A 25,899-nucleotide genomic window follows, 5' to 3' on the forward strand; every position below is an offset into this window, starting at 1 on the left:
GTTCCAGTAGGAACTTCTGCAGATGACTTCATTTTCCTAAACATTTAACACTAAATTTGCAAATGTTGGGACCTCTGATACCCCCATTGCCACCATCAACCCTGAAAAAATATTCTTCAGTATTCTAAAAGGTCACATATACTGTAACATCCACTAAACTTTCAAAACTCGTTGCATTGTCAGGATTTGTTTTCTTTTGAAATAAAATCATACTGTGGGATGTATTGGAACTTAAATGCTGAGTTTTGGAGCATGTGTGTCTTTGTTCGTTTGTATACACACAAACACACACACACACACACACACACACACACACACACACACACACACACACACACACACACACACACACACATATATATGATATCTCAAAGATATAAGGAATCTGATTAAAATTTGGTAAGTAGATTCAAAACTCAAAATGTTAAATGTAAGAAAAACTAAGCAGATTTGGAATTGGGTTGTTTTTGTAAGGCTGTCATTCATACCTGTTAGTATATACATTTGGTATTAATTAATTCTGATGTAAAAAATGTAAACTATAGGGAAATGCATGTAGAGCGGGTACCAAGTATAAAATTTGTCATCTTCACAGATGGTGTTTCTTTTGTGTTAATGATTTTACACTTTTGCAGAGGTAAAATGCATAAATAACTCAGCTAAGATGCCCTTCAATGGTTCAGAAGTTATCGGATCAACAAATATATGGCAGTCATCATCAAAGGCTGTCTTTCTCATCCACTGGCAAGCCTTTCTGTTTTTTGCAAACATCTGTCTTAGGCCCAGTGCAGTTCATTATGTCCAGCAAAGCACTTCTAGTGGATATTTGCACCATCTGTTCCCTTCCTAAGAAGAAACACAAACTACACTCTCATCAGAAAAATAACTAAGATAGCAATGCATACTTTATGACGTAGATCTGATCTCAAAGAAAACCATGTTTTTTTTTGGAACTGTGTCAGGTTAGCATGAGTACCACTAAACAGGTAGATTATTCATCATTCTGCTTGTATATGTGTTAGTAATCCTGGCGCTGTTTAGACATATACATACTGTTGCCCCCAACAAGACTGTCGTCTGTCCTTTTTTATTTACCTTGTCACTTTTGATGACAAGATACACAACCAACATACAGAACCAGCTAGACGTTCGGTTAACGCCTCACCACAGAAGCATGGACTAAGCTATTCAAAATGGATTCTGCCCGCAATTAGAGTACAGAGTTCCTCTGACATGTTGTCTTCAAAAGAAAATAAAACTGAATACAAAATTTTATCAACCAGAACTTTTAACATTATACTCTTCTCCCTCAAAATCAGGCATTTCTATATTAATCTCACTCTTTCATTCTCTAACAAAATGGCTTCAGATATATATTTGAGACACTCTGCATTTTGCACATTGCTGTCTAAATTATTGCACCAAGATGTCTATCCTCTGCTGTCTACCATACTATATTCCCCTGCACCCACTCAAACATAATGCTCTTCCAGACATAAATAAAATAATTTCATTATCTACAGGTGTAAGTGCACATCTGACAAAAATGCATGTAACATGTTAAGATAAGAAATAACCTAACAGGACATTCTAAGCCCTTCTCACTTTTACATGTTAGAATATCTCTCCAGCTTAGTTTAAATACATTTATTTATCCAAGTGTACTCATGTTTCAACAGTTCTTTCCCTGCAATGAAATTCAAGCTTCACCTTTCACAGCCTTGTCCAGTTTTCCTTAACTTTCAGAGGCAACACCTGCTTAAGATGGCAGCCACCTATTGCTTGCTTCAAAATTTGCCTGTTAGTTATACTATAGCAGTCACCTTATTGGCATATTGCAATGAAGTACATTCTATTTGCATAATCTGTACATCCGGCTGTCCACGTGACCTGCTACCACTCTAATAAGCATCATGGTTTTATGACCTGAAATTTATTGTGTAAGCTGGGCTACTGTATTTTGTTGTAATATCTTGACTACAGTCCAGTTATCATTAGCAAAAACACCCAAAGCCGACTGCCTAAATATCGACTGCATATGGTCGAAACACCTTAAATGGAACAAAATCAGGGACATTTTTAAAAATTACTGTAGTTTGCTTAAACATTAATAGAACAACAGGTTTTCAATCCACGTGCATATTTAGAAAATTATGAAGTATGAAACCCTGATATCCAGAATTACTGACTAACTGTAGTCTTCAGTGGTTTACCAGAAAAATCAACAATTTTATGGGGTTCAAGGGAAAAATATAAGACAAAATCTGAGACATTTTGCAGAATAAGGGACAATTGGCAGGTATGGTGTTTGTGCGTGTGTTAATGTGTGTGTGTGTGTGTGTGTGTGTGTGTGTGTGTGTGTGTGTGTGTGTGTGTGTGTATTTACATACATATATATATCTATCTATATATGTATATGTTCATAGATTCATAGGTATTTACTAGGCTATTGGCCCTAGGGCCTATGTAAGCCTAGCCAAAATGGTACCCTGGCTTTCGCCACCCAAGAAAATTATTTTCCTGTGCGCCTGTCGAGCAGAGCCACAGAGGTGATCCCCGGGGTGAATTTCCTATTTCCCATCCGATCATCAAGATTTTTCTTGAAGAGTGCTAATGAGGAGCCTTGTTTGAAATAGATAGGTAGTTTGTTCCAGAGTATGTGAAGTCTCTGGGACAGGAATCTATCCCTCCAGCATGTTCTGTTTATTGTGGTGACAAGGTTTAGGTCCATAGAGCACGTAGCTCGGAGGGATTGGGATTTCTTTAAGTGGAGCATGTCCAACAGCTCTGGGTTTGACATAGCTTTGTATGTTAGGCAGAGATTGCCTCTGAGTAGGCGATATGTCACGGAGTAAAGCTGGAGTTTTTTGAGACGGTCTATGTAGGGCATCTGTTTGATGCCGGTAATCCTCTTTGTGAGGTATTTCTGCGGCCTTTCCAGTTGTTGTAGATGTCTTGTGAGGTACATACCAAAAGGGGTGTTGTACTTCATAATGGGTCTAATGAGTGACGAGTAGAGGGAAACAATGACCTCTTTTTTCTTGGATGAGAAACCTTTTCTGATGAGGTGTACCACGTAGAAGGATTTTCTGACTACTGTGGCAATGTGATTATCAAAGGAGAGACTACTGTCCACCTGTGTCCCAAGGTCTCTTATCACACTTTCGGTGTTAAGTAGACTACCGCCTATGTGGTAACACATAGACTCCCCAGACGCTGGAATAGATTGCCCATACATGTCAAGCAGAGTGCCTCTTTGGACCTCTTCAAGAGGAACCTTGACGATTGGATGGGAGAAAGGAAATTCACCCCAGGGATCACGTCAGTCGCCCTGCTAGACAGGGGTCCAGGAAAGTAAATAATGTGGGAAGAAATAGCCAGGGAATTGTTATGGCTAGGCTTGTATAGGCCCTAGGGCTGATAGCCTAGTACCAACCTATGAACCTATGAACCTATGGGTACAGAGTTTTTACCAAAGGGGATGACAATGTACTTTTTGGCATTGAGCTTGAGGACATGGCTTTGACACCAAGCATCTGTCTCAGTGAGGCCCTTTTGTAGGATGTCCACATCATTAGGAGTTTTGATTATGGCTCCTAGTTTGCAGTCATCTGTGAACTTCATTAGCCAAAGACCTTCTGTGTTAGCCTGTACTTCAGAAAAGTAGATACCAAACAGGAGAGGACCCAGGAATGAACCCTGTGGTACTCCACTTCTCACTGGACTGAAGTCGGATTTAGAGTCTGCTACTTTCACAGTGTGGATTCTGTAAGTGAGCCAGATGTCAATCCATCTTGCGACATAGGGATTTATACCTAGTTTAGTAAGTCTATCTATAATTCCAGAGTGGGGGATGGTGTCAAAAGCCTTAGTGAGATCTAGATAGGCTGTGTCAACCACCTTACCCTCGTCTACGGCTTTGGTGACTGCTTCAAAGAAGTCTATCAGGTTTAGAAGACATGATCTACCTTTTACAAACCCAAACTGGGTGGGGTCCAGAGTTTGGAGATGACCAATGTCTTTGTTTATAAGTTGCATGATGACATGTTCCATGGCCTTGCAGACCAGGCTAATTAGGCTAATGGGGTGGTAGTTCCTGGGGACCGTGGTGGCTCCCCCTTTGTGGAGTGGGATAACCATCACCATGCGCCATTCAGTGGGCCCAAAGCCTGAGTTGAGGCTATGATTGAACATGGTGCTTATGTTGGGTGCCAGTTCATTCTGTAGTTCATGTAGAACGCAGCTTGGGATGTTGTCAGGTCCCATGGATGCTGTGTTCTTGGCTTTGGAGAGTGTGGTTTTTACCTGTGCAGTCGTGATTACAGGAACTTTGCATTCTTCCAGTATAAAAATGGGCTGTTTAGGTGGTGAGAGAGGGGTAAAGTTAGCACTGAAGCTATCTGCCAGGATGTTGGCAATATCAGTTGGTTCTGTATATTTAGTGCCATTGTGCTGTAACTCAGAGCAGATCTGAGTGTTGCCATTGAGATTCTTGACTTAGCTATAGAATGCTTTGTTGTTGTCTTTAGAATCAGTGGCAATTTTGTTTTTGTAACTAGCTTTGGAGGATTTTATGAGTGATCTCAGCTTCTTACTGAGGCTGACCAGGGAGTTCCTCCAATCATGGGATTTTACTCTTTTTTGCAACAGTTTCTTTCTTCTGTTGTAGAGTTTGTTTATGGCAGGGGACCACCACATTGGCTTCCTTTTTTGGAGGATAGCTTCTTGGTTCTGTTAGGGATAGCACGATCCATGGACTTGTGTAAGTGCTTATAAAGTGCATTTGTGAAGGATTCAGCAGTCATACCTCTATTGTCCATCTGCATGGGTGTCGTGACGTTTGCTACTTCTGTCTTAAGAAGCATGAAGTTGGCTTTGGAGAAATTTTTTACAGTGGTTTCCCTAATGGGGGGTGTGGGAGGTATGTGGATGTCTAGGGTGATTCGCTTGTGGTCGGATCTGACCAACGATGAATTGACCTCTGGGGTGGAGCACTGGTCACCCATGTTGGTAATGACCATGTCTATGATATTGCTGCCCCTGGTGGGGGTGTGGATAAGTTGATCCAAGGCATTGGAATTTATGAATTCCAGAAAACGATGAGCAAAAGAGTTGGTATATGAGTAGTTTTCCCAGTTAATGGTGGTGTAGTTGAAATTGCCCATTATGAGGGTGTTGAGTTGTACCCTAATGTTTTCCTGTGTATCAAGAAATGAGTGGGAATCCTGGGGCATAGTTGGGGATCTGTAGCAAGTTACAATTTGGATTGCAGTCTTGCCCAGAGTTAGTTGCACTTGGATAATCTTGGATACATTATGCTGAGCAACTAGCCTGGAGGTGTGGAAATCCTTAATGAATATGGACATGCCTCTACCTTTAGTGTTTCGGTCCAGGTTAGGTGGCCGAAAGGTGTGGTATGAATTATAGCCTGGTAATGCAGGGATGTTCTCTGGAGCCTTGAACCAGGTCTCTGTCACTGCACAGATGTCGATATTCTCCATTTTAAGGAGTGCCTTGAGTGAATTCATTTTGAGGTTTAGACTTCTGGTATTGAGTAGCATTACCCTCAGATTTTGCTTGCTTGTACCTGTTACGGTGGTGAATTTGAACCTTGCCTAAAAAAGGCACTATAGGGGTGGCAAGAGCCTTAGCCAGTAGCCTGTATCCCAAGGGTGACAGGTGCAGGCCATCTCTAGCAAACATCGTGGTCTGTTGATCATGTCATCCCAGGCAGACAGATACTGGATCTCCTTAGAAGGACACTAGAAGCTTAGCCAATTGTTGAAGTCAATCATTTTGTCCTTGTACTGTGGTATCATTTTGGGTGAAGGCAGGATGCTACTCAGGGCTAGGGTCATACCTGCCTGGGCTACAAGATCGAAGATCTCCTCCATGTCTCTTTTCATGTAGTCCAGGGAGGTACATCTCAGGTTATTCACACCAACATGGACAATGACAGAGTCATATTTGTACTTGCTGTGGAGTGACCTGAGTGCATGTGTTATGTGGTGGATCCTGGTACCCGACAGGCAGCTGACAGTAACTTTCTCCTTGTTTAGCCTGGTGAGTGGAACATCAGTGTGCCCGACTATGGGCTGTGGTTGAGTGACACACTGAGTTTGTGGGCTATGTGTCATTTGGGTTGTGTTGGGGGATGGGGGTTGCTTGCACTTCTGCTTTGGAGGTCTCTGTTGCTTGAGCAGATTTTTATTGAGAGCCTCCGCGAATGTAGGTGTGTGTTTTGTGTTTCTATGTGTCTGTTTTGGTGGTGTAGGTTTTGAGGGACTATGTGATGAGTGTGGTTTGGTGCAAGTGTTTACCTTCTCCTCTTGACTGTCTAGTCCAGTCTTGGGTGAAGAGAGCTTTGCTTCTAGTTTGGCTATATAAGTGCATCTGTCACATGTTGTAGTGTTGGGTGGTAGGAGGAGAGGGTTGTCTGTGTACATGAGGCAATTGTTGCATTGCCCCAAGATGCCCAGATTCATTAGGTAGACAGGAGAAAACACCGGGAGCTGACCCTTAGACATGCCTGCATAGGTGCTTATTTATTAAGTATTAAAAACTGTTTTCCTCTAGACAAGTGAGGAAAGTTGAGTGCTGTAGCAATTTGTAGCTTATTTAGTGCTTATATTGAGTTCTTTACAAGTGCTGAGCTCAAAGAAACAGATCTGAGTGCTAAAACTAAAAAACTGTTTTTTTTAAGGAAAATTTAAAGAGCAGACTTTATGGCGCCAGGAATAGTTTAACCCTAGCTAAGGAAAAATGCATAAAGTGTATTTTTTTATATAACAGTAGCAAATGGGCAAACTGATTTAAACAAATTAACCAATTAACCAATAAAAAGCTCAAAACTGAGCCCTGTTCCAGCAGTCTTCAATCAGACAAGTTCTAACTGCACACTCCTGCCACTAGGGTGCACGGGAACCTTCTCCAAAAAAGATGGCCTGGATTAGTGCTCAAGTTAAACAAACAAGGCTAGATTCAGGATTTCTGAATCTAGTCTCTGCTACAGCAAACAAGGCGCACCAATTTCAGAAAGAAACAGTTCAAATAAGCAGGCACAATAAGCCTTTAACCTTGTTATATAAATATATATAGTCAGTCTACTATATCAGCATACACTGTATCAACCACAAATGAACTAAATGCATGAAATAAGAAAAACACACACAAACAAATTTACACACACACACACACACACACACACACACACACACACACACACACACACACACACACACACACACACACACGCACACACACACATGCACAAACACAAAACAATGTTCAATGCATCGGGGCTTCCCCATATCTCCTGCTAGTTATATATACCAACTCTGAGATTGCTCAACAGAGGAAAGGAAAAAAATCTCACTTCCCACTGTGTAGCAATCCCCAAAAGCAAATGCCAGTGTCCTGAAATGACCTGCCATTTTCATAAAACAAACCTACTTCCAAAACGTTTGATGTACCAATGTACCAAACATATATATATATATATATATATATATATATATATATATATATATATATATATATATATATATATATATATGTTTTTGTTTGTGCATTTGTGTTTTCTGGAAAAGACAAAAAGACAAATTAAGGTGAAACGTCACAATACTTACCAGAATGGATTGGAAAAGTCTAAAACTGCCACCCAACCATATATAAATGTGAGAATGAATTCTGGTGGAAGTACCATTAAATGTGTTTGCCACAACCAGAAATGAGTAAAGTCCAATAGTGAAAAATTCCCAGTCATAAGCACCAGAGGTAGGAATAGTCTGGTTGGTCTCAAAAAGTCTTGTTCTTGGATTCCACTTGTAAATAGCACTATCGATATTGTGATTGTCACCTAAGGAATAAATAAATAAATGTGAATTTAACTTGTGGCAAAAGAAATACAGCAAATCATTGTTTTTTGTTGCATTTAAAGCTGGTTTTATTCTTTAAACATGGTAAATATATCACTGTTTATAGGTTAGGAAACTCTTAAAACATTTAGGTACCTACTATTTCCTTGTGATGTCATTCCATCTCATAAAAAGGAATTATTACTAGATATGTGAAGAAGAAGACACGTTTGAGGAATGCGTGATCAAAGTTAACAATTAATGATGTTAACAATTGCAGACATTAGTGAAAATGAGTTTTATTTAAATAATATTTCCCAACAAATTTACAGGGTGGACTTATAAGCAATTAGTAACATTTTTGCTCAAGGAAAAGAAAAAAAAACATCTGTCTTCCAGGTATTCTTACATGGAGTCCTGGAGCAGTATTTGCCAACTGATTGTTGTGAGCAAAAGCAAAAACATCTGTTTGAGGTATTCCCCACATTTGGATCAAATATTGGAAGACCCACTGATTGAGTTTACATTTTGGTCTGTCCTGGACCTGCTCAGCTTGTCTGCCACACAGTTTTGCTCTGACAGTATGTTAGACGCCTGCAGAGTGAGATTGCGCTGAAAAACTATATCCATGGCTACTCTATACAGAGGGTTCTCCCTTACTTGTTTATATAACACACCCCTGAGGTACTGTCTGTAAATACTTTTGGAGGCCCTAAGGATCACAGGTGATTGTGAGAGTTAAGAGCATTTATAAGAACTAACATTTTATGTTTATGTGTTTTGGTCTGCCTTTTTTATTCCAAAGACCCATCACTTTCATATCCATAGACACTGCTCCCCAAGTAAACTCTAAAGCATCTGTTGTGACTGTGTTGGATCAGGAAGGGAGCCTGGGAGACCTGGATTCTGAGAATATTGTGTCTCCACCACAAAAACTCCCTTTTCACAAACCCCAACCCCCAAGACTGGAATCTGAAATGCCAGGACATGGGGATGCTGGAACTATAAAGATTTCAAGTACGATTGGATTTTTTCTAATGTGAAGTCTTGTAACAGGTATCATGAGTATCACAGATGCCATGACAACCAGAATCTTAAGTAATTGCCTTACTGAGATGGTAGTCTGAGTGGATCACAGACAGGAGATCTGTACGGTCTCATGGAATTCCAGCCTCTGTAGAAGATCCCTTACCCAAGTTTGAGATTCTTGATATGTTGAAAAAAGACTCTGAAAAGACAAGCAAGTTGTCTAAATAAGAAAAAATGAGAATACCTTGCAGTCTGCAGTAAAGTATCACAAGAGCTAGACTGATTGAAAATACCCTTGGTGCAATAGATAGGCCAAAGGGTAATGCAAAGAACTGATAATGTGATCGAGACGCAGAAAACCATAGGAAGTGTCTGAAATCTGAATCTACAGAATGTGATTATATGCATCTTTTAAATCTAAGGTCACTAGAAAACTCAGATGGGAGGTAAGGGGTAACAATTTTGTGAAGTGAAAACATTTTGAAGTAGGGCACTATCATAAACAGATTCAGGCAGTAAAGGTCCAGAATTGCTTTCTTTCTTTGGCACCAGAAACATCCCCGAATAATACTTTTCATTTTCACCTATCTATGGAGGAGGAGGAGCAGCTTCCATCACCCTCTGACTGAGCAGAAGCTGAATGACAGGAGGGAAAAGAAGAGTTTGTTCTGGTCTGTGAGGACAAATACCCTGAAAAGGTGGGGAGGCTCCCACTGCCATCTGTAAACTCGAGGGGATTACTCTCAGAACCATTTGTCTGACACTATCTGTTGCCAAAGAGGGAAATGGCAGCTCAGACTTTATGAAAGGATTATGGGACTGCCAGGGTAGGAGGAGAAGAAGAAGTCCTTCATATAGTCATTCAGACTTATTAGATTGTCCTTTGTTTGGGGGGGGTCCTGCTTTCTTTTTGGAAACTGCCTGCAATTGCTTTTTAAATGTTTACTTACCAGTAGCTTGCTGGGTCAGCTTATTTTTTAACTCATTACAGCTGAGTGACATATTAAGATGTTTCTGCAGTTACATTCTAGTGATGCCTCTAGGCATCAAATATTGTTTGTTTATATGTGAAGTAATCATTCCAAAATCATGCTACATACCAAATATCATAAGATTTTGTCTTAAAGCATACATGATGGCAAACACAACTGATATCTCCTTATCACCTAGTGCAGGTAAAGAGATATTACTTGCTGTACAAGTAATGTTTATATATTTATTTTATATTGTTATAAATGTCATGTTTTTCTAAATGTATCAGCAACCAATTATCACAGGCAGAACTACTTAGTCAGACATAAAGGTCCCATCTGGATGAACAAAATGCTGTGGACAGGATGTTTGTAACTCGAGTGGTTGCTGAGATACTGTAAATTGTTCACAAAATATACAAACTTTATTACTGTGACTTGTAAAATCCAGTTTAAGACCTTGAACCTAAAGCATGCTACCACTATAAAAATAGTTGGAGCTGAAAAGTTTTCTATTTAAACTTCCTTAGTAACCCCTAAAGTTCTAGAAATATGAAAATTTTTTTGAAATGTGAGGACATAATTTGATTCTAATTAAAGCTTAGGCTCCACCCATCAGTAGTTACAGTGCAAAGTTCTAAAGCTCCATTGGAGGGAATGAGTTCTAGAAGGCTGTACAGGGATCATTGAATTTCTTGGCAAACATGAGGGATGAGGGCTGAAAATCTGAGAGATCCCTTAAATAACCTTTTCTCTCTCTCTCGTTATGATTTTCCCTGTAGCTGAGGTTAAAGTGAAAGGTTAATAACCTTTAGCTTCATGTAAAGCACGTGACATCTGTCTTTTTCTTGCCCTTCCCTTATGATTATCTTAATAAGATAGCATATTCTTTGGCATTAACTGTTTTGTGATGTCTTTTCTGTTGCCTTAACTGCTTTAAATCTTACAATATTTGGTGATTATTCTGTTGCTTTATCTGCTTTAGGTCATATAGTATTTTGTGATTATATTGAGTTAATATTGCTTGCATATGCAGTTTCTGGTGTACTTTTCCTCGTGACTCTAGTTTTGTGAATATTTAAAGTCTATTTTCCCTGTCGCAAGGAGCTCCAGCACCTTATGATCACGGGTAGCTTAGCGTTTGAATTGTACTCATCTTATTTCTTGTTTTTTAATGAAAGAAAACTGTAAATGTGAATATTTACCAACTAAGTTTCTTACTGCAAGGAGCAACAGTACCTTAACTTCACATTTAGATGTATCTGTAGTGTTTTTACTATAATTTCTTGGTGTAGCACTAAAGTAAAAGGAAGAACTATTGCCTGAAAGTGTACCAATTGTTGTCCTCAGTATTCTGGATTTCTGTTTTCCTGCTTTGTGAATTATTGCCTTGTGTACGTCTACACTGTGCTGCTGTTAACTACTGTTGTTCTGCATTACTTTATGCATAGGTGTAAACACTGCTGTGTTCTTAGCTAGCTATGTGTGTAAGACACTCATACAATGGAAATTAATGCTAGGTATACTGTCTCTGCCTACCTTTATTAATTTTTTTCTCTCTACCCATGGTATTTTTGTCTCTCGCTATTTTCCTGAATTACTTGTTCATAACTAATCTCCCTCCTCTCTGTTTTTATAGCCCTAGTGGATTTTTCCCTGCAGTTTTCTCCTGGCCACAGTACAGGCAACACAGGTTTGAGGACCTTAACAGATACCCTGCAACTCTAACTATCTGTTTGGAAGCCACCATTTTAAGCTTAAAATAATACCACTGAAATATGTGTCCCAGTAAATAACTACTACATAAGCTAATCTTTTAATTAATGCTAGACTTTATAAGCACAACAAGAATTTACAGTGTTTTTTTTGCTAGTCACCACGAAAAGCAGACGCCAGCAGCTCCTATCCTTTCTCTTTGGTTGCCCACTATCCTTATACTGTTTCTGTGTATATTCTCCTGTTCTGCACTTTACCCATCCCTGAATTCATTTCTAGCCTCACAATTATTGCCTTTCCTAGTGCACCTGCCCTATTTTACTATCTTCAGACTCTTACATATTAATGTTTTTTTTTGTTTTGCCCTGCTTTTAGCTGCTAGCAATACCCCTCTCTCCCCCTCCAAAGCCCCTCTCTATTGTAACTTATTTTAACCATACAGCACTGGGTTTGCTTCAAGTAAATCTACTTGTGTAGCTTGAGGCCAGTGTCCTTTTGTAAGCTTACTTCTGTTCATATTTTATTTCTGTGACTATACCTTTTAGAAACTTAATATCCTCATCTCTAAAGCTAGTTTTTCACTATCTTTTTCTGATTGTTTCTATGACTTCATCTTGACCAGGGGGCTAGCCCCGCTCCGTTCGCTCCCCTACCCTACCCCCATTCCCACCCACCCCCATTACAATTACCTTTATACCTAACTATCCCTCCCCTTTCTGTCCCACTAGCCACTACAATTCTACATCCTGCCTATTGCCACAACCACTTTACTAATCTGTCAATCTTGTCAACACCACTTCCTCTATACCTCTGTCTCTATACCTACTTTATCTGACCATATTTTATTCCAACATGTATTATTTTCTAATATTGTCTACACTACTCCTTATTCTCTCTATCTCCACCTCTTACCACTCCAATCTCTCTGACCCACTCCTATGTTCACCAACTTCTGACTCATACAACATATATCCAACTACTTCATCTTTTACTATCTCCCCTAATCTCTTTACTACCTCTACCTCAAGTCTATATAAACTATCCATAATACAGATTTTTAAACTTTCCCACAAAGCTAAGTCAAAACTATACAAACTCCATCTAGCATCTACTACATGCTCTCTCCTCACTAAAAACCTACTTTGTTCTGGAGATATCCATCCCAACCCTGGCCCCTCTTCTCTCCCCAAAATTACCTCTACACTGCCCCATCTTACTCCTCTAACAGTCACCAACCTCAGTCACAACAGTCATCTCCATCCAAACACTTAACTATTTACTCATTGAATATTCAGAGTCTAGCAAATAAAGTCACTGAGCTGAACTCATGGATAGCTCTCAATACCCCTCACATCCTCTCCCTATCTGAAACCTGGCTCAAGCCACAAATCTCAAATAGTGAAATACTCCCACCAGGTTATAATATCTTCCGATCTGATAGACCTGTAAAAAAAGGTGGTAGCGTGGCCATCCTCTACTCAAACAGTCTTAACCTCTCACCATACCCTTCCCTAATTCCTGACTTCCTCACAGCTGAAATCATCATCCTTAACTGCCATCTGAATCCCCACAGAAAACTTGCAATTGCCTCTATCTACCTTCCTCCTGGTAACAATCTGCCCATTCTTGAAAACATCCTATCCTTGTTCTCCCACAACATACCATATGAGACACTTATCCTTGGTGATGTCAACATTTATTGGTCCAAACTCACAACTGACTCCCCCCAACTCAATATCCATCTACACGGCTTCCACTAACTTATAACATCTCCCACTCACTTTCATAAAAATTCCACTTCCAGCTCCATCATAGACTGGATCCTTACCAATTGCCCCCCACCAATACCACAATCCCACCACCTTACCTGACTCCCTCAGTGATCATCTCCCTACTACCATCTTAAGACACTACTCCCATATTCTTAAACCCCACCTTATCAAAGTCTGTTGAAAACTATCGACTTTCAATTCATCCCAATTTAACTCCATTCTCCACCACATAGATTGGTCCATCCTAAAACACCTCCCCCTAAACGATGCTGTAAGCACTTTCAATAGCATCTTCATGAATACTCTAAACTCCTTAGCTCCCTCTAGGAAGATCAGAGTAAAATCAAACCATGCTCCCTGGCTCTCCAAAGAGACTAGGTTCTTATGAAACAAAGAGATCATGCTTGGAAAACCTGGACTAAAACTAAACAACCACCTTTTCTTCAAAAATACAGACAACTGAGGAACCTTGCAAAAAAATACAACTAATGACAAACAGGTATACTATAGCTCTGCTCAGCTTAACAACAAATCCAATCCTCGAAAATTTTGGTCAACTCTCAACAACATCCTCTATCCTGGAAAGCCCTCTAATCCCTCCCCATACCCTAACTCTGCCTCTCAGGAAACAGCTATCCTCCTGAATAAACACTTTATCTCTTCCATCCAAAATCTAGTAACCTCTAAGCCAAACTCTACTTCGACACCCACCTCTCCAAGTCCCACTAACACAACTTTGTTTTCTTTTGAGCCAGTTCCCATTACTTACATCAAATCTCTACTACTCAAGCTAAAACCCTGCTCTCCTTCCACTGACAATCTATCTCCTACATTCCTCAAACTTGCTGCCGACTCAATTGCCTATCCTGTATCTATACTAATTAATTTATCTATTCTGGAATCAACTGTCCCCACCCTTTGGAAATCTTTCTTCACTATCCCTCTTCATAAAGGTGGAAACTGCACTGACCCCTCAAACTACCGACTCATTGCCATTCTGTCCCCCCTCTCCAAGATATTAGAAAAATGTATTCACTCACAGCTTCTCAATCACCTCCTCACACACCATTTACTTACCCCTTCCCAACATGGATTTCATCCTCACCACAGTACCACCACTGCCCTCCTCTCCTTCACTCATATCATTGCAGAGGCTCTAGACAACAATAAACTCATTTCCTGTCTCTTCCTAGATCTCTCCAAAGCCTTTGATACTGTCTCTCATCCTCTACTACTATCCAAACTCACAAATCTCCACCTATCCCCCTCCACACTTGCCTCGTTTAATAGTTATCTATCTGGCAGGGAACAATCTGTCAAATGGCTCTCATCCTCCTCACCTTTCCTTCCCATCTCCACTGGTGTTCCCCAAGGCTCCATCTTAGGACCCCTTTTGTTTAACATCTTCACCAATGATCTTTACACCTCATGCAAATAATCCTCCCTTATTCAGTATGCCGACGACTCCACACTTATATCCATCTCAAATAACATTCCTGAACTACACTCCCTGACCCAACAGGCCCTACTATCCACTGAAAAATGGCTCTCTCACAACCTATTGATCCTAAATCCCAAAAAGACCAAACTCCTACTTTTCCTTCCCCGTTCTCTTTCTCATCACAAAACCTCCTTTTTATTACATCTTCTAACAATACAAACATCCAACTTGACACCCACACAAAACTCCTAGGGGTCATTATCGATGATGAACTCAAGTTCAACCTACACATACTCCAATATATAAAAAAAAACAAACCAGAAACTAGATCTGCTATATTGGAACAAAAAATTCCTAAACCCTGAATCTAGACTTACCCTGGGCCAGGCACTCCTCCTCCCCTCCCTCTTATACGTTGCCGCAGTTCTTACCAATATCCAGGCCTCCACTCTAAACAAACTGCAACAGACTTACCATAAAATAGCCAGATTCATTACTAACTCCCCATACAACTCAACACCACTGCATTTCTTTAAACTCTCTTCAATGGCTTGAACTTCCCCAGTTTCTCCTATCTTATCAGTTTCATATGCTACACTCTATTCTTTATAAACCCTTCTTCTGTCCATCTCTATCTTCCTTAGTCTCCATCTACATCCCATCCCGGACTCTCTGTACTTCTAACTAACAATTACTTGATATCTACCACCCAAAAAGGTCAGTAGGCAAACTACTCTACAAACACTCCCTTGTCCATGCTTGGAACAAACTTCCCCTTGACTTACATTCAATCTCCCACACTTCACACTTTAAAAATTAACTAAAAGCTTATTTTCTCAATTCCAGAACCTGCCCTTGCCATGACCCTACCTAGTCTTCCTTCCCTTTATGTACCCTCAAAAGGACCATACTTAGTACCTCATTACACCTCTCTCCCCAATGTGTCTACTATGCATTTGCACAATTTTATACAAACAAAAAATGTTTATTGTTGACCTATTGAACTATATCAATGTAAAATTGTTACTTAGCTTCTTTTTAATGCAACTTTAACTTTATGCATGTAACCCAACATATGTGAATTGTTTTGCTATAACTGTTATTATATCAATATTGTTTAAAATTGTACTTGTTTTAAAATGTATTACTGGAGCTTTTCTCCTCGGGTCTCCACTGAAAATGGGCCACAAGCCCAGTTGGACAAACCTGGTTAACAAATGTCAATAAATAAATAAATAATAATATTTCCAGTTCTCTCCTCACTTCTCTAACACATTTAGGGAGAATCCTCAAAGGCCACAATGTCTTGTCCAACTTAAGCCTTTGGAGTTCTTTCATGACCCCTTCTTTTTTGAAAGGACAGATATCCACCCCTTATTCCTAACATATCTACAAACTAGATACAACAATTCCAGTTTTACTTTATTATTAGAAAAATAAAAGCTAGATTAAAAACTTGGGACAGACCTGGAAGTGACAGAAAGCAGCATACAAAATAAACTCCATCAATTCTACCAAAACTGAAAAGGAAATGTAGGATGTTTTTAGGTGTGTTCTCTTACTGAGAGACACAATAACTCAGTTCTTGAGTGACCCAGAGTTTACTGTGCCAATGACAAAAATATTCTCAGAGAACACAAGTTTTGTTGCATCTAGTATACTGGGGTTGTTACACAAAAATGGTGTAAATCTCCTCAATTAGCTCTACTGTTCTCCCCTTTTCAGACATCATGTTGCTAATCTTACTTAATAATATTCTGAACACAGGAATTTCTGTCCTAGAACCAGGTTTAAGTTTAAAGTCACAGTTGAAAGAGCTGTCCAGAACTAATTTCCTCCCTACCAGAAGGTCAGTCAGTTTTTCTTGTGTTACTCATATACTCAGCCTACTACTTTCCTCAAATATACTTTGGCAGAACAATGTAATTTTTCCCTCTGCTAACATTCCCAACTCACCCTGCACAAAGGACCACTGACTCATTTGCAGCCTTATTTCTAGTATTCAACAACTCCTAATGATTATGAAAATGACAGCACATACATAAATGCTTCACAAGATCCCTCATAAAATCCTCCAAAGTTAGTTATGAAAACAAAATCAGCACTGATTCTAAAGACAACCACAAAGCATTCCATAGCTATGTCAAGAATCTCAATGGCAACACTCAGATCTGCTCTGAGTTACAGCACAATGACACTAAATATACAAAACCAACTGATATTGCCAACATCCTGGCAGACAGGTTCAGTGCTAACTTTACCACCCTCTCACCCCCTAAAGGGCCCATCTTTATACGGGAAAAATGCAAAGTTCCTGTAATCATGGCTTCACAGGCGAAAACCTCACTCTCCAAAGCCAAGAACACAGCATCCATGGGACCTGACAACATCCCAGGCTGTCTTCTACATGAACTACAGAATGAACTGGCACCCCACCTAAGTACCATGTTCAATCATAGCCTCACCTCAGTCTTTGTGCCCATTGAATGGCGCACCGCAACGGTTATCCCACTCCACAAAGGGGGGGGGGCACAACAGGTCCCATTAGCCTGACGAGCCTGGTCTGCAAGGCCATGGAACGTATCATCATGGAACTGATAAACAAAGACATTGAAGATCTCCAAACTCTGGACCCCACACAGTTCAGGTTTATAAAAGGCAGATCATGTCTCCTAAACCTGATAGACTTCTTTGAAGTAGTCACCAAAGCCAAAGATGAGAGTAAGGTAGTTCACACAGACTATCTAGATCTCGCCAAGGTGTTCAACACCATCCCCCACTCTGGAATTATAGATAAACTCACTAAACTAGGTATAAATCCCTATGTCACAAGATGGGTTGCCAACTGGCTTACTGACAGAACCCACACTGTGGGTCCTCTCCTGTTTGGTATCTACTTCTCTGAAGTACAGGCTAACACAGAAGGTCTTTGGCTAACTAAATTCACAGATGATTGCAAACTAGAAGCCATAATTCAAACTCCTAATGATGTAGACATCCTACAAAAGGGCCTCACTGAGACAGATGCCTGGTGTCAAAGCCATGGTCTCAAACTCAGTGCCAAAATGTGCATTGTCATCCCCTTTGGTAAAAACTCTGTACCCATGAACTACCACATAGGCGGTAGTCTACTTAACACCGAAAGTGTGATAAGAGACCTTGGGACACAGGTGGACAATAGTCTCTCCTTTGATAATCACATTGCCACAGTGGTCAAGAAATCCTTCTATGTGGCACACCTCATCACAAAAGGTTTCTCATCCAGAAAGAAAGAGGTCATTGTTCCCCTCTACTCATTACTCATTAGACCCATTATAGAGTACAACGCCCCTTTTGGTATGTACCTTACAAAAAGTACAGTTTTGTACCTACCATAAATGTAGATGTCCGATAGGAATGCATCTGCAGTCCTTACAAATGGGTTGTCCTGTCGTCAGGCAGCCCTTCGGTCGGCCGGATTCCAAAGTCTGGGTCTGGCCTCGGCTGGTGTCGCACTTCACCCGACGTCATAGCTGCAGTTATTCGGGTATAAAGGCATCAGCCGACGCCATTTTCCTCAGTGTTTCTTGCCCCAGATGCCAGGTGCCCTCTTGGAAGGCTAAATTTAGATAAATGCCAATGATTCCAAAAAGTAGAGAGCAAACACAAAAAATAAGCATGTATGTACATATATACAAACAAATACACCATAACAGATTCCCCCAGCTAGCTATAAGATGGACAAATACCCTAGGAGCACCACAGAGGGGAAGGCGGGTGGGTAATCCTGACTGCAGATGCATTCCTATCGGACATCTACATTTATGGTAGGTACAAAACTGTACTATGTCCTTCAAGGATGCATCTGCAGTCCTTACAAATGGGTAGAATACCATAGCCAAACTGGGGGAGGTGGACAAATAAAGTTATGGTGTAGTTAGGATCCCTTGCAAAACAGCCGTGGCAAAGCCTGCTCGGGATCTAGAGTATAAAGGTAAATTATAATGCTTGGCAAATGTATGCACGGAGCTCCAAGTAGCAGCTTCTAAAATGTCCTTGGTAGCCACTCCTCGTAAGAAGGCTGTGGTAGTGGCTGTTGCCCTTGTAGAGTGAGGCCTGATGTTCTCTGGAGTTTTCTTTCCATGGTAGGAGTAACAAAATCTAATGCAATTTCCTATCCACTTGGAGATTGTTTGTTTTGAAATTGCTTTTCCTTCCCTTCCTGTTGCATATGCTACCAGCAGCTGGTCAGTTTTTCTATTGTCCTTGGTCCTGTCCAGGTAATAGCGTAATTGTCTATGTACATCCAAGGTATGTAGCAGTCTTTCTCCCCTGTTCTGTGGGTTAGGGAAGAATGTAGGTCGGTGGATAGCCTGATTTAAAGAAACTCTGGAAACCACCTTAGGCATAAAGGAAGGATTTGTTCTCATGGACACTCTATCTTGATGGAAGATCAGGAAGGGTTGTACTGCCATTAATGCCTGAAGTTCAGAAACCCTTTTTGCTGAAGTGATTGCCAGCAGGAAAGCAGTCTTCCATGATAAGTATTGCAATTCTGCTGTTGCTGCTGGTTCGAAAGGAGGAAGTGTCAATTTTTCTAGCACAAAGTTCAAGTCCCATGCTGGTAATGGTGGCTTCCTAGGAGGCTTTACATTTTTAATTCCTCTCAGAAACTGTCTGAGCAGAGGATGTGAGAAGACAGGAGGATCCAAGTCGTATTCTGCTGAAATAGCTGATGCATGAATCTTGATGGAGGAATAGGACAGGCCTGTGTGGAAGAGCTCTGCCAAGTATTCCAGAATGTTGGCTATGTTTACCAGTGACACATCTTCTCCTTTTTCAGTACTCCAAATGAGATATCTTTTCCATTTTGCTGAATAATTTTTCCTTGTTGAAGGTCTGCGAGCCTCAAGGATAATGTCTTTAACCCTTTGGGATAAATTTGGGTTAATTGGTCTTATGCAATGTTCCAGGCAGTCAGCTGCAAAGTTTTCAGGTTTGGATGCAGATTGTTGTAGTTGTTCTGTGTTAACAGCAAGGGAACCAGGGGTAGTGGCCATATTTGTTCCCGAGACATGCTCCTCAGTAATGGGTACCAATGTTGCCTTGGCCAGTCTGGAGCTATCAGAATGATCCTTGGACGGTCCTCTTTGATCTTCAATAGCACTTTGTGCATCAAAGGAAGTGGTGGAAATGCATATGCTGTCAGGTTTTTCCAACTGAAGGATAGGGAGTCCACCTTCCAAGCAAGTGGGTGGTACGTCCTTGTGCAGAATTTCTTTAGTTGGTGATTGCGTGGGGATGCAAATAAGTCTATTTCTGGAAGTCCCCATTTTCTTGTAATGTTTTTGAAGATATCCGGATGCAGCATCCATTCGTGGGCATCCGTGGTAGTCCTGCTTAAAATGTCTGCTAGGATGTTTTCTTTTCCTGGTACAAAAATTGCTTTTAACTGTATGTTGTAACTCAGGGCCACATTCCAGAGATCCAGTGCCATCCGGCAAAGAGGATACGAGTGTGTGCCTCCCTGTTTGTTGATGTACCACATAACTGTGGTGTTGTCTGTCCTTATCATCAATAGACCTTGCTGAAGGAATGGTCTGAATGCCTGAATTGCCAGTTTTACTGCCAGCATTTCCTTTAGATTTATGCGTAGGTGCAGCTGGTTTTGAGACCATAAGCCTTGTATGCACTTGTCCAGCATGTGTGCCCCCCAACCGGGGTCTGAGGCGTCTGTCGTGATGGTTTGGCTTGGTTGAGTACTGTGGAAAGGCAATCCTGTGTTTGATTGACAAGCCTGAGCCCACCATAGGAATTCTTGCTTCAGGCAGGGAATAATGGGAATCTGGGTTTCCAAGCTGTGCTTGTGTTGAGACCATAAATTCCTTAGGTACCACTGTAGTTTTCTCATATGCAGCCTGGCATGAGGAACCAATATTATGCAGGATGCCATGAAGCCCAAGGCTTGCAGAACTTTTCTTGCTGTCAGATGGTTCTGTTTTGTTAAGGCCAAGAAGTAGAGAGGTAGCTGCTCCTGTTTTTCTACTGTTAGGAATGCCATTTGCCTTGATGTGTCCAACTCTGCACCCAAAAAGGTTATTCTCTGGGATGGTATCAGTCTTGACTTTTTTAAATTGACTGTGTATCCCAGGGCTTGTAGCAGGTAAATGACCCTTTGTAAATCTTCTGCTAGCTTGCTTTCGTTGTCCGCTTGTATCAGGCAGTCGTCCAGGTATGGGTAGATTTGGATTCCGTGAAGCCTGCAATGAGCAATTACTGATGCCAGGCATTTCGTGAACACTCTGGGCGCAGTAGATAAGCCAAAGGGCAATGCTGAGAATTGATAATGCTCTGATCCTGCAAGAAATCTGAGGTATCTTCTGCAGTTTGGTCGTATGGGGACATGCAGGTATGCCTCCTTGAGATCTAGAGTCACCAGCCAAGACTCCTTGCCCAGCATGGGAAGAAGTTGCTGTAGGGTCAGCATTTTGAATTTTGGAACAATGAGGAATGTGTTTAAAGCGGACAAGTCGAGAATAGGCCTCCATTTGCCTTCTTTTCTTGGTACCAGGAAGAGTCTGGAATAAAATCCCTTCCCTTGCTCCATAGATGGTACCTTTTCTACAGCTCTCATCCTTAATAATTGGGATATTTGTTTTAGTGCTTCTGTCTTTTGATTTGGAGGTAGGTTTGGCATTCCTCTCTTCCCTGGTAGAGTATGGAAGTGAAACCTGTAACCTTGGTCTATTATCTGTAAAATCCACTTGTCTCTTGTGATGTAATGCCAGTTTGTCGTAAATAAGGCTAGCTTCCCGCCTAAGGGTGCTTGCAGTTGTTCCCTGGTAGGCGGTGCCAAAGCCAAGTCACTGTGATTGACCTGTTGTTGTGGTGGTGGCTGTGTCTGTGGCTGTGCCTCGCTGGTTGTTGCCATGCCACTGACGTCCTCTGTAAGCACCCCTGGATTGGCTTCTGCCTCTTGAACGCCTATTCCTGCCTCTCGAGTTCTGGAGGAGTCTGGAAAGGACCGATTCTTGGAGGGCCAATTCCTGCTAAACCTCGGAGGTTGGACCTGTAAGAAATCTTTTACTGTTTGGACAGATTTTGCCTTCTCTTCCATCTTCTTCAGCACTTGTTGTGCAGGAGGGCCAAACAAATTGATTTTATCCATAGGAGCATCTAGTAGTTTTGATTTGACATGGTCTGGTAAGGCCTGTTCTTTTAGCCATGCATGCCTTCTGATGACTGTGCCAGTCATGGCTGATCTAAAGGAAGCCTCCAGTGCATCATAGCCGCATTTTAGGGAATGGTTACTGACTTGTTGAATGTTATGTACCATTTCCTGCACATATTTTTTGTCTACTGTTTCATCTGAGGACACTTTTTTGGTTAACTGATCTAGCAAAAATTCTTGATACTGCATCATGTGAAATTGACAGTTCAAGGCCCTAGCTGAAAGAGTAGCAGAAGTGTAAACTTTTTTACCCCATCTCTCTAAGGATCTGGATTCCCTTTCAGAGGGAGGGGGTTTTTGGCAGAGGTGGCTGCTACAGCCTTAGGTCCTTGGGAGATAGTCTCTGGATCTGCAAGGGGAGCCTTATACAAGTGGTAATGTGTGTCCGGGACCCTGTAGTATCTATCGGGCTTAACAGGGGCCAGAGGCAGAGAATCAGGAGCAGTACAAGCATCATTAAATGCATCATCTACAACAGAAAGAACTGGAGGTATGGCTAAAGGCCTATGTTGTGGTAAATGCAGAAAAGTTCTAAGCCTTTTTCTGGAATCTGAAAAATCCTGGCCCTGCCACTGAAATTGTTCCCTCATAGCATGCAGGGTTTCCCCAAAGGAAAATTCCTCAGACGGAGAGGCAGAAGGAATGGACTCTTCACCATCAGAGTCTTCATAAGGGGAGTAAGGGGCCTCTGGAGGGTCTGAATCATTTGAGTCATCAGAGGAATCATCTGTAGACACTGGCTCAGGGGGCTCTGCTCTAGGCCTCTTCTCTGGAGGCGGGTGAGAGGCCCTGTCTGGTTGAGGTTGGGATCCTCGGATTAAAGAAATGAGATCCTCTGCTAAACTAAGCATTTGTGAACTAGAGCTAGGCCTGTGAGAGGGGGGCTTAGCAGGCACAGATTTAGTAGCTTTAGCTGCTTTAGCCCTGGCAAAGGCCTTAATGGACATGGCTGCAGGTGGCCTAGCAGCTCCACGTGCAGGGGTTGAAATATCCAAGGGAATAGTGTCTGATAATTCCTGAGAAACTGTAACAGTAGGTGGGATATCAGAAGCCGATTCCACGAGGTTAGAAGAGGCCTCGGCAGGAGGAAAGTTTTCGGCTGAAGGAGGAACCACTTGCTCGGTTTCAGCCGAAACCGAGACACTCGCGGTTGGCTTAACCGCGGTTTCAGCTGAAACCGCGGACCGCGAGTGTCGGTCCTTTTCCTTGCGTTTTTTAGATATTTGCGAAGTCGGAGGATCCGACGGCATAATATAAGCAAAATCGGAGCCGAAAAACTCCTCAGCAAACTCCGACCGACGTCTAAGCGTCCGCCGGTTAAAAGAAGCACAGGCTAGACAAGCTACGACGTCGTGGTCTGGGCCTAGACAAGGTAAGCAGTAAGAGTGGAAATCTTTATGAGGTATTTGTTTCCCACAAGTTAAACAGTTATTCACTTTTTCTGACATCGGCTGAGGCAAGAAAGAGTCCCCAATGGGGTACTTAGCTTTTTAGAAGTCTTCGAAGTAGTTTTTGGTAGTAGTAATCTCTGGTTCTGACCGACCGGCACTTGCGAACAGCTTCTGCTTCGGGCGCCACGCGGCAAGAAAGACTGAGGAAAATGGCGTCGGCTGATGCCTTTATACCCAAATAACTGCAGCTATGACGTCGGGTGAAGTGCGACACCAGCCGAAGCCAGACCCAGACTTTGGAATCCGGCCGACCGAAGGGCTGTCTGACGACAGGACAACCCATTTGTAAGGACTGCAGATGCATCCTTGAAGGACATCATCTACAACAACTGGAAAGGCCGCAAAAATACCTCACAAAGAGGATTACTGGCCTCAAACAGATGCCTTACGCAGACCGTCTAAAAGAACTCCAGCTTTATTCTGTCGCATATCGCCTACTCAGAGGCGATCTCTGCCTAACATATAAAGCGATGTCAAACCCAGAGCTGTTGGACATGCTCCACTTAAAGAAATCCCAATCCCTCTGAGCTACACGCTCTAGGGACCTAAACCTTGTCACCACAATAAACAGAATATGCTGGAGGGATAGATTCCTGTCCTAGAGACTTCCCATACTCTGGAACAGACTACCTATCTATGTCAAACAGAGTTCCTCATTAGCACTCTTCAAGAAAAATCTTGATGATTGGATGGGTAATAGGAAATTCACCCCAGGAATCACTTCAGTGGTTCTGCTTGACAGGGGCACAGGAAAATAATTTTCTTGGGTGTAGAAAGCCAGGGTACTTTTTTGGCTAGGCTTGTATAGGCCCTAGGGCCAATAGCCTAGTACCTATGAACCTATGAACCTATAAATTTGTAATTAACTGCTTTTACTAAAAGTTTGGCAGAACTTCTTCACAACAAGAAAAACATACTATAAAATTATGAACTTTTAAAGGCATACATAGTTACATGATACAACACATGATCAAACAACACAAAACCAATCAAGAATAAAAATATAAAAACATTCAAGAAACACTTAAACATATTAGATATATAAAATACAAAATATATTTTCTTAAAGCACAATATGTTACAAAACCACTCAAAATTTAAAGGCATACATGGTCACATGATATATCGCATCATCAAATATGATAAAATATAAAGGCCTAAAAGGCATTCAGATATGAACAGTAAGCTGAACACATTTTTTGTTGATGGATATCCTAGAAAATAATTATCTTATTTATAATAATAAATTCTATCAACAAGTTAAAAGTGTGGCAATAGATGCCACGGCAGCACTTTCACTCACTGACTTAGTTATAGATTGATGAGACACTGCAAAATTTTACCTTCTATACTGATTTTTGATAAAGCCATTTTTTAGAAATGTTTTGTGCATGATTTTTTTTTTTTTTTTTTTTTTTTTTTTTTTTTATGAATAAGATTCAGTGACAGAACTAGACCAACTTTCATGACATTAGTTATAGTACTGTATTTCTAAAATTTGAATTGATGACATTGAAAGTTCCATTCATTTATTGGATGTTTTGGTTTCTATGAAAAAGCACAAAGTTGTTTGAATGTAAGGTTTTTAGGAAACCAACTTTCATTAATAATTATCAACATTTTAGCACTAGCTATTCAAGATTCGTAAAGAAAAGCAAACTTAGAGCCTGAATGATAAGGTCTTCTAGATTTACACATGTTGATAAAGTATTTGAGGATGAGTTAAAGATAATATAAAGGATTATGATTGGGTTGCCAATCAGAACCTGCTCATTATGTGTTCGAGACATGGATGCCAAGAGGTCAAGAGGTGAATATTGGCATCCATCTCAAGAATACATAATAAAGAGTTATGAACAGTGGCATGATCATAATTCATTGCACTGCAAGGAGCTTTATCTGATCCATGTACTACTAGTTACAGGGAAAAAATTGTTTTTTTGCTGGCTTTCAAAGTAATAAAATACTTAGAGAATGCTGTCAGAAATGCAGTGCAATGTGGGATATCATTTTTACAGTTACCTTTCACGCCTCTCAACTGTCCAGATTTTCATAGATAATCGAGATTATTGCTTCATATTTTTGTCTTGTTCCTTTTAAAATCTGCAGTTTTCAGGCAAACCACTGAGGCTTGAAGTCACTAAATAATGACATACATTGGAATTTCAGAATTTGTACCCTTCAGAAAATGCATGCTAAGACATCCTGTTATTCTAGTAACTTTCTAAATTCATTAAAGGACTTTATGGACACATTACCAGTACACACAGCAGGTAGAAACAAACAATTTATTCCTGCTGTTGTCATTTGCTGGTGAGTACTGGCAGATTTTATTGTCTGGCACTAGACCTGACCTTAACAAATTTAGCAGGGGGTGCTTAACATTTGTTAAGGTCGGGTCTTGTGCCAGTCTAGTGCTAACTGGTTTATCTTTTTCTGAATATTTGAGTATA

General features: G+C 40.9%; 1 protein-coding gene across 1 annotated transcript in view; it reads right to left on the reverse strand.

Annotated features, from left to right (window-relative positions):
• Positions 1-25,899, reverse strand: part of TSPEAR (thrombospondin type laminin G domain and EAR repeats) — a 219,749-nt gene that overhangs the window by 58,040 nt on the left and 135,810 nt on the right. The window contains exon 9 of the mRNA XM_044060283.1: positions 7,629-7,858. Within this exon, the coding sequence (XP_043916218.1) occupies positions 7,629-7,858 (230 nt within the window). The remainder of the gene's footprint in view (positions 1-7,628; positions 7,859-25,899) is intronic.

The sequence above is a fragment of the Protopterus annectens genome, chromosome 2.part0 (assembly GCF_019279795.1).
Source record: "Protopterus annectens isolate FY-2018-M chromosome 2.part0, PAN1.0, whole genome shotgun sequence".
Taxonomy (NCBI): Eukaryota; Metazoa; Chordata; order Ceratodontiformes; family Protopteridae; genus Protopterus; species Protopterus annectens.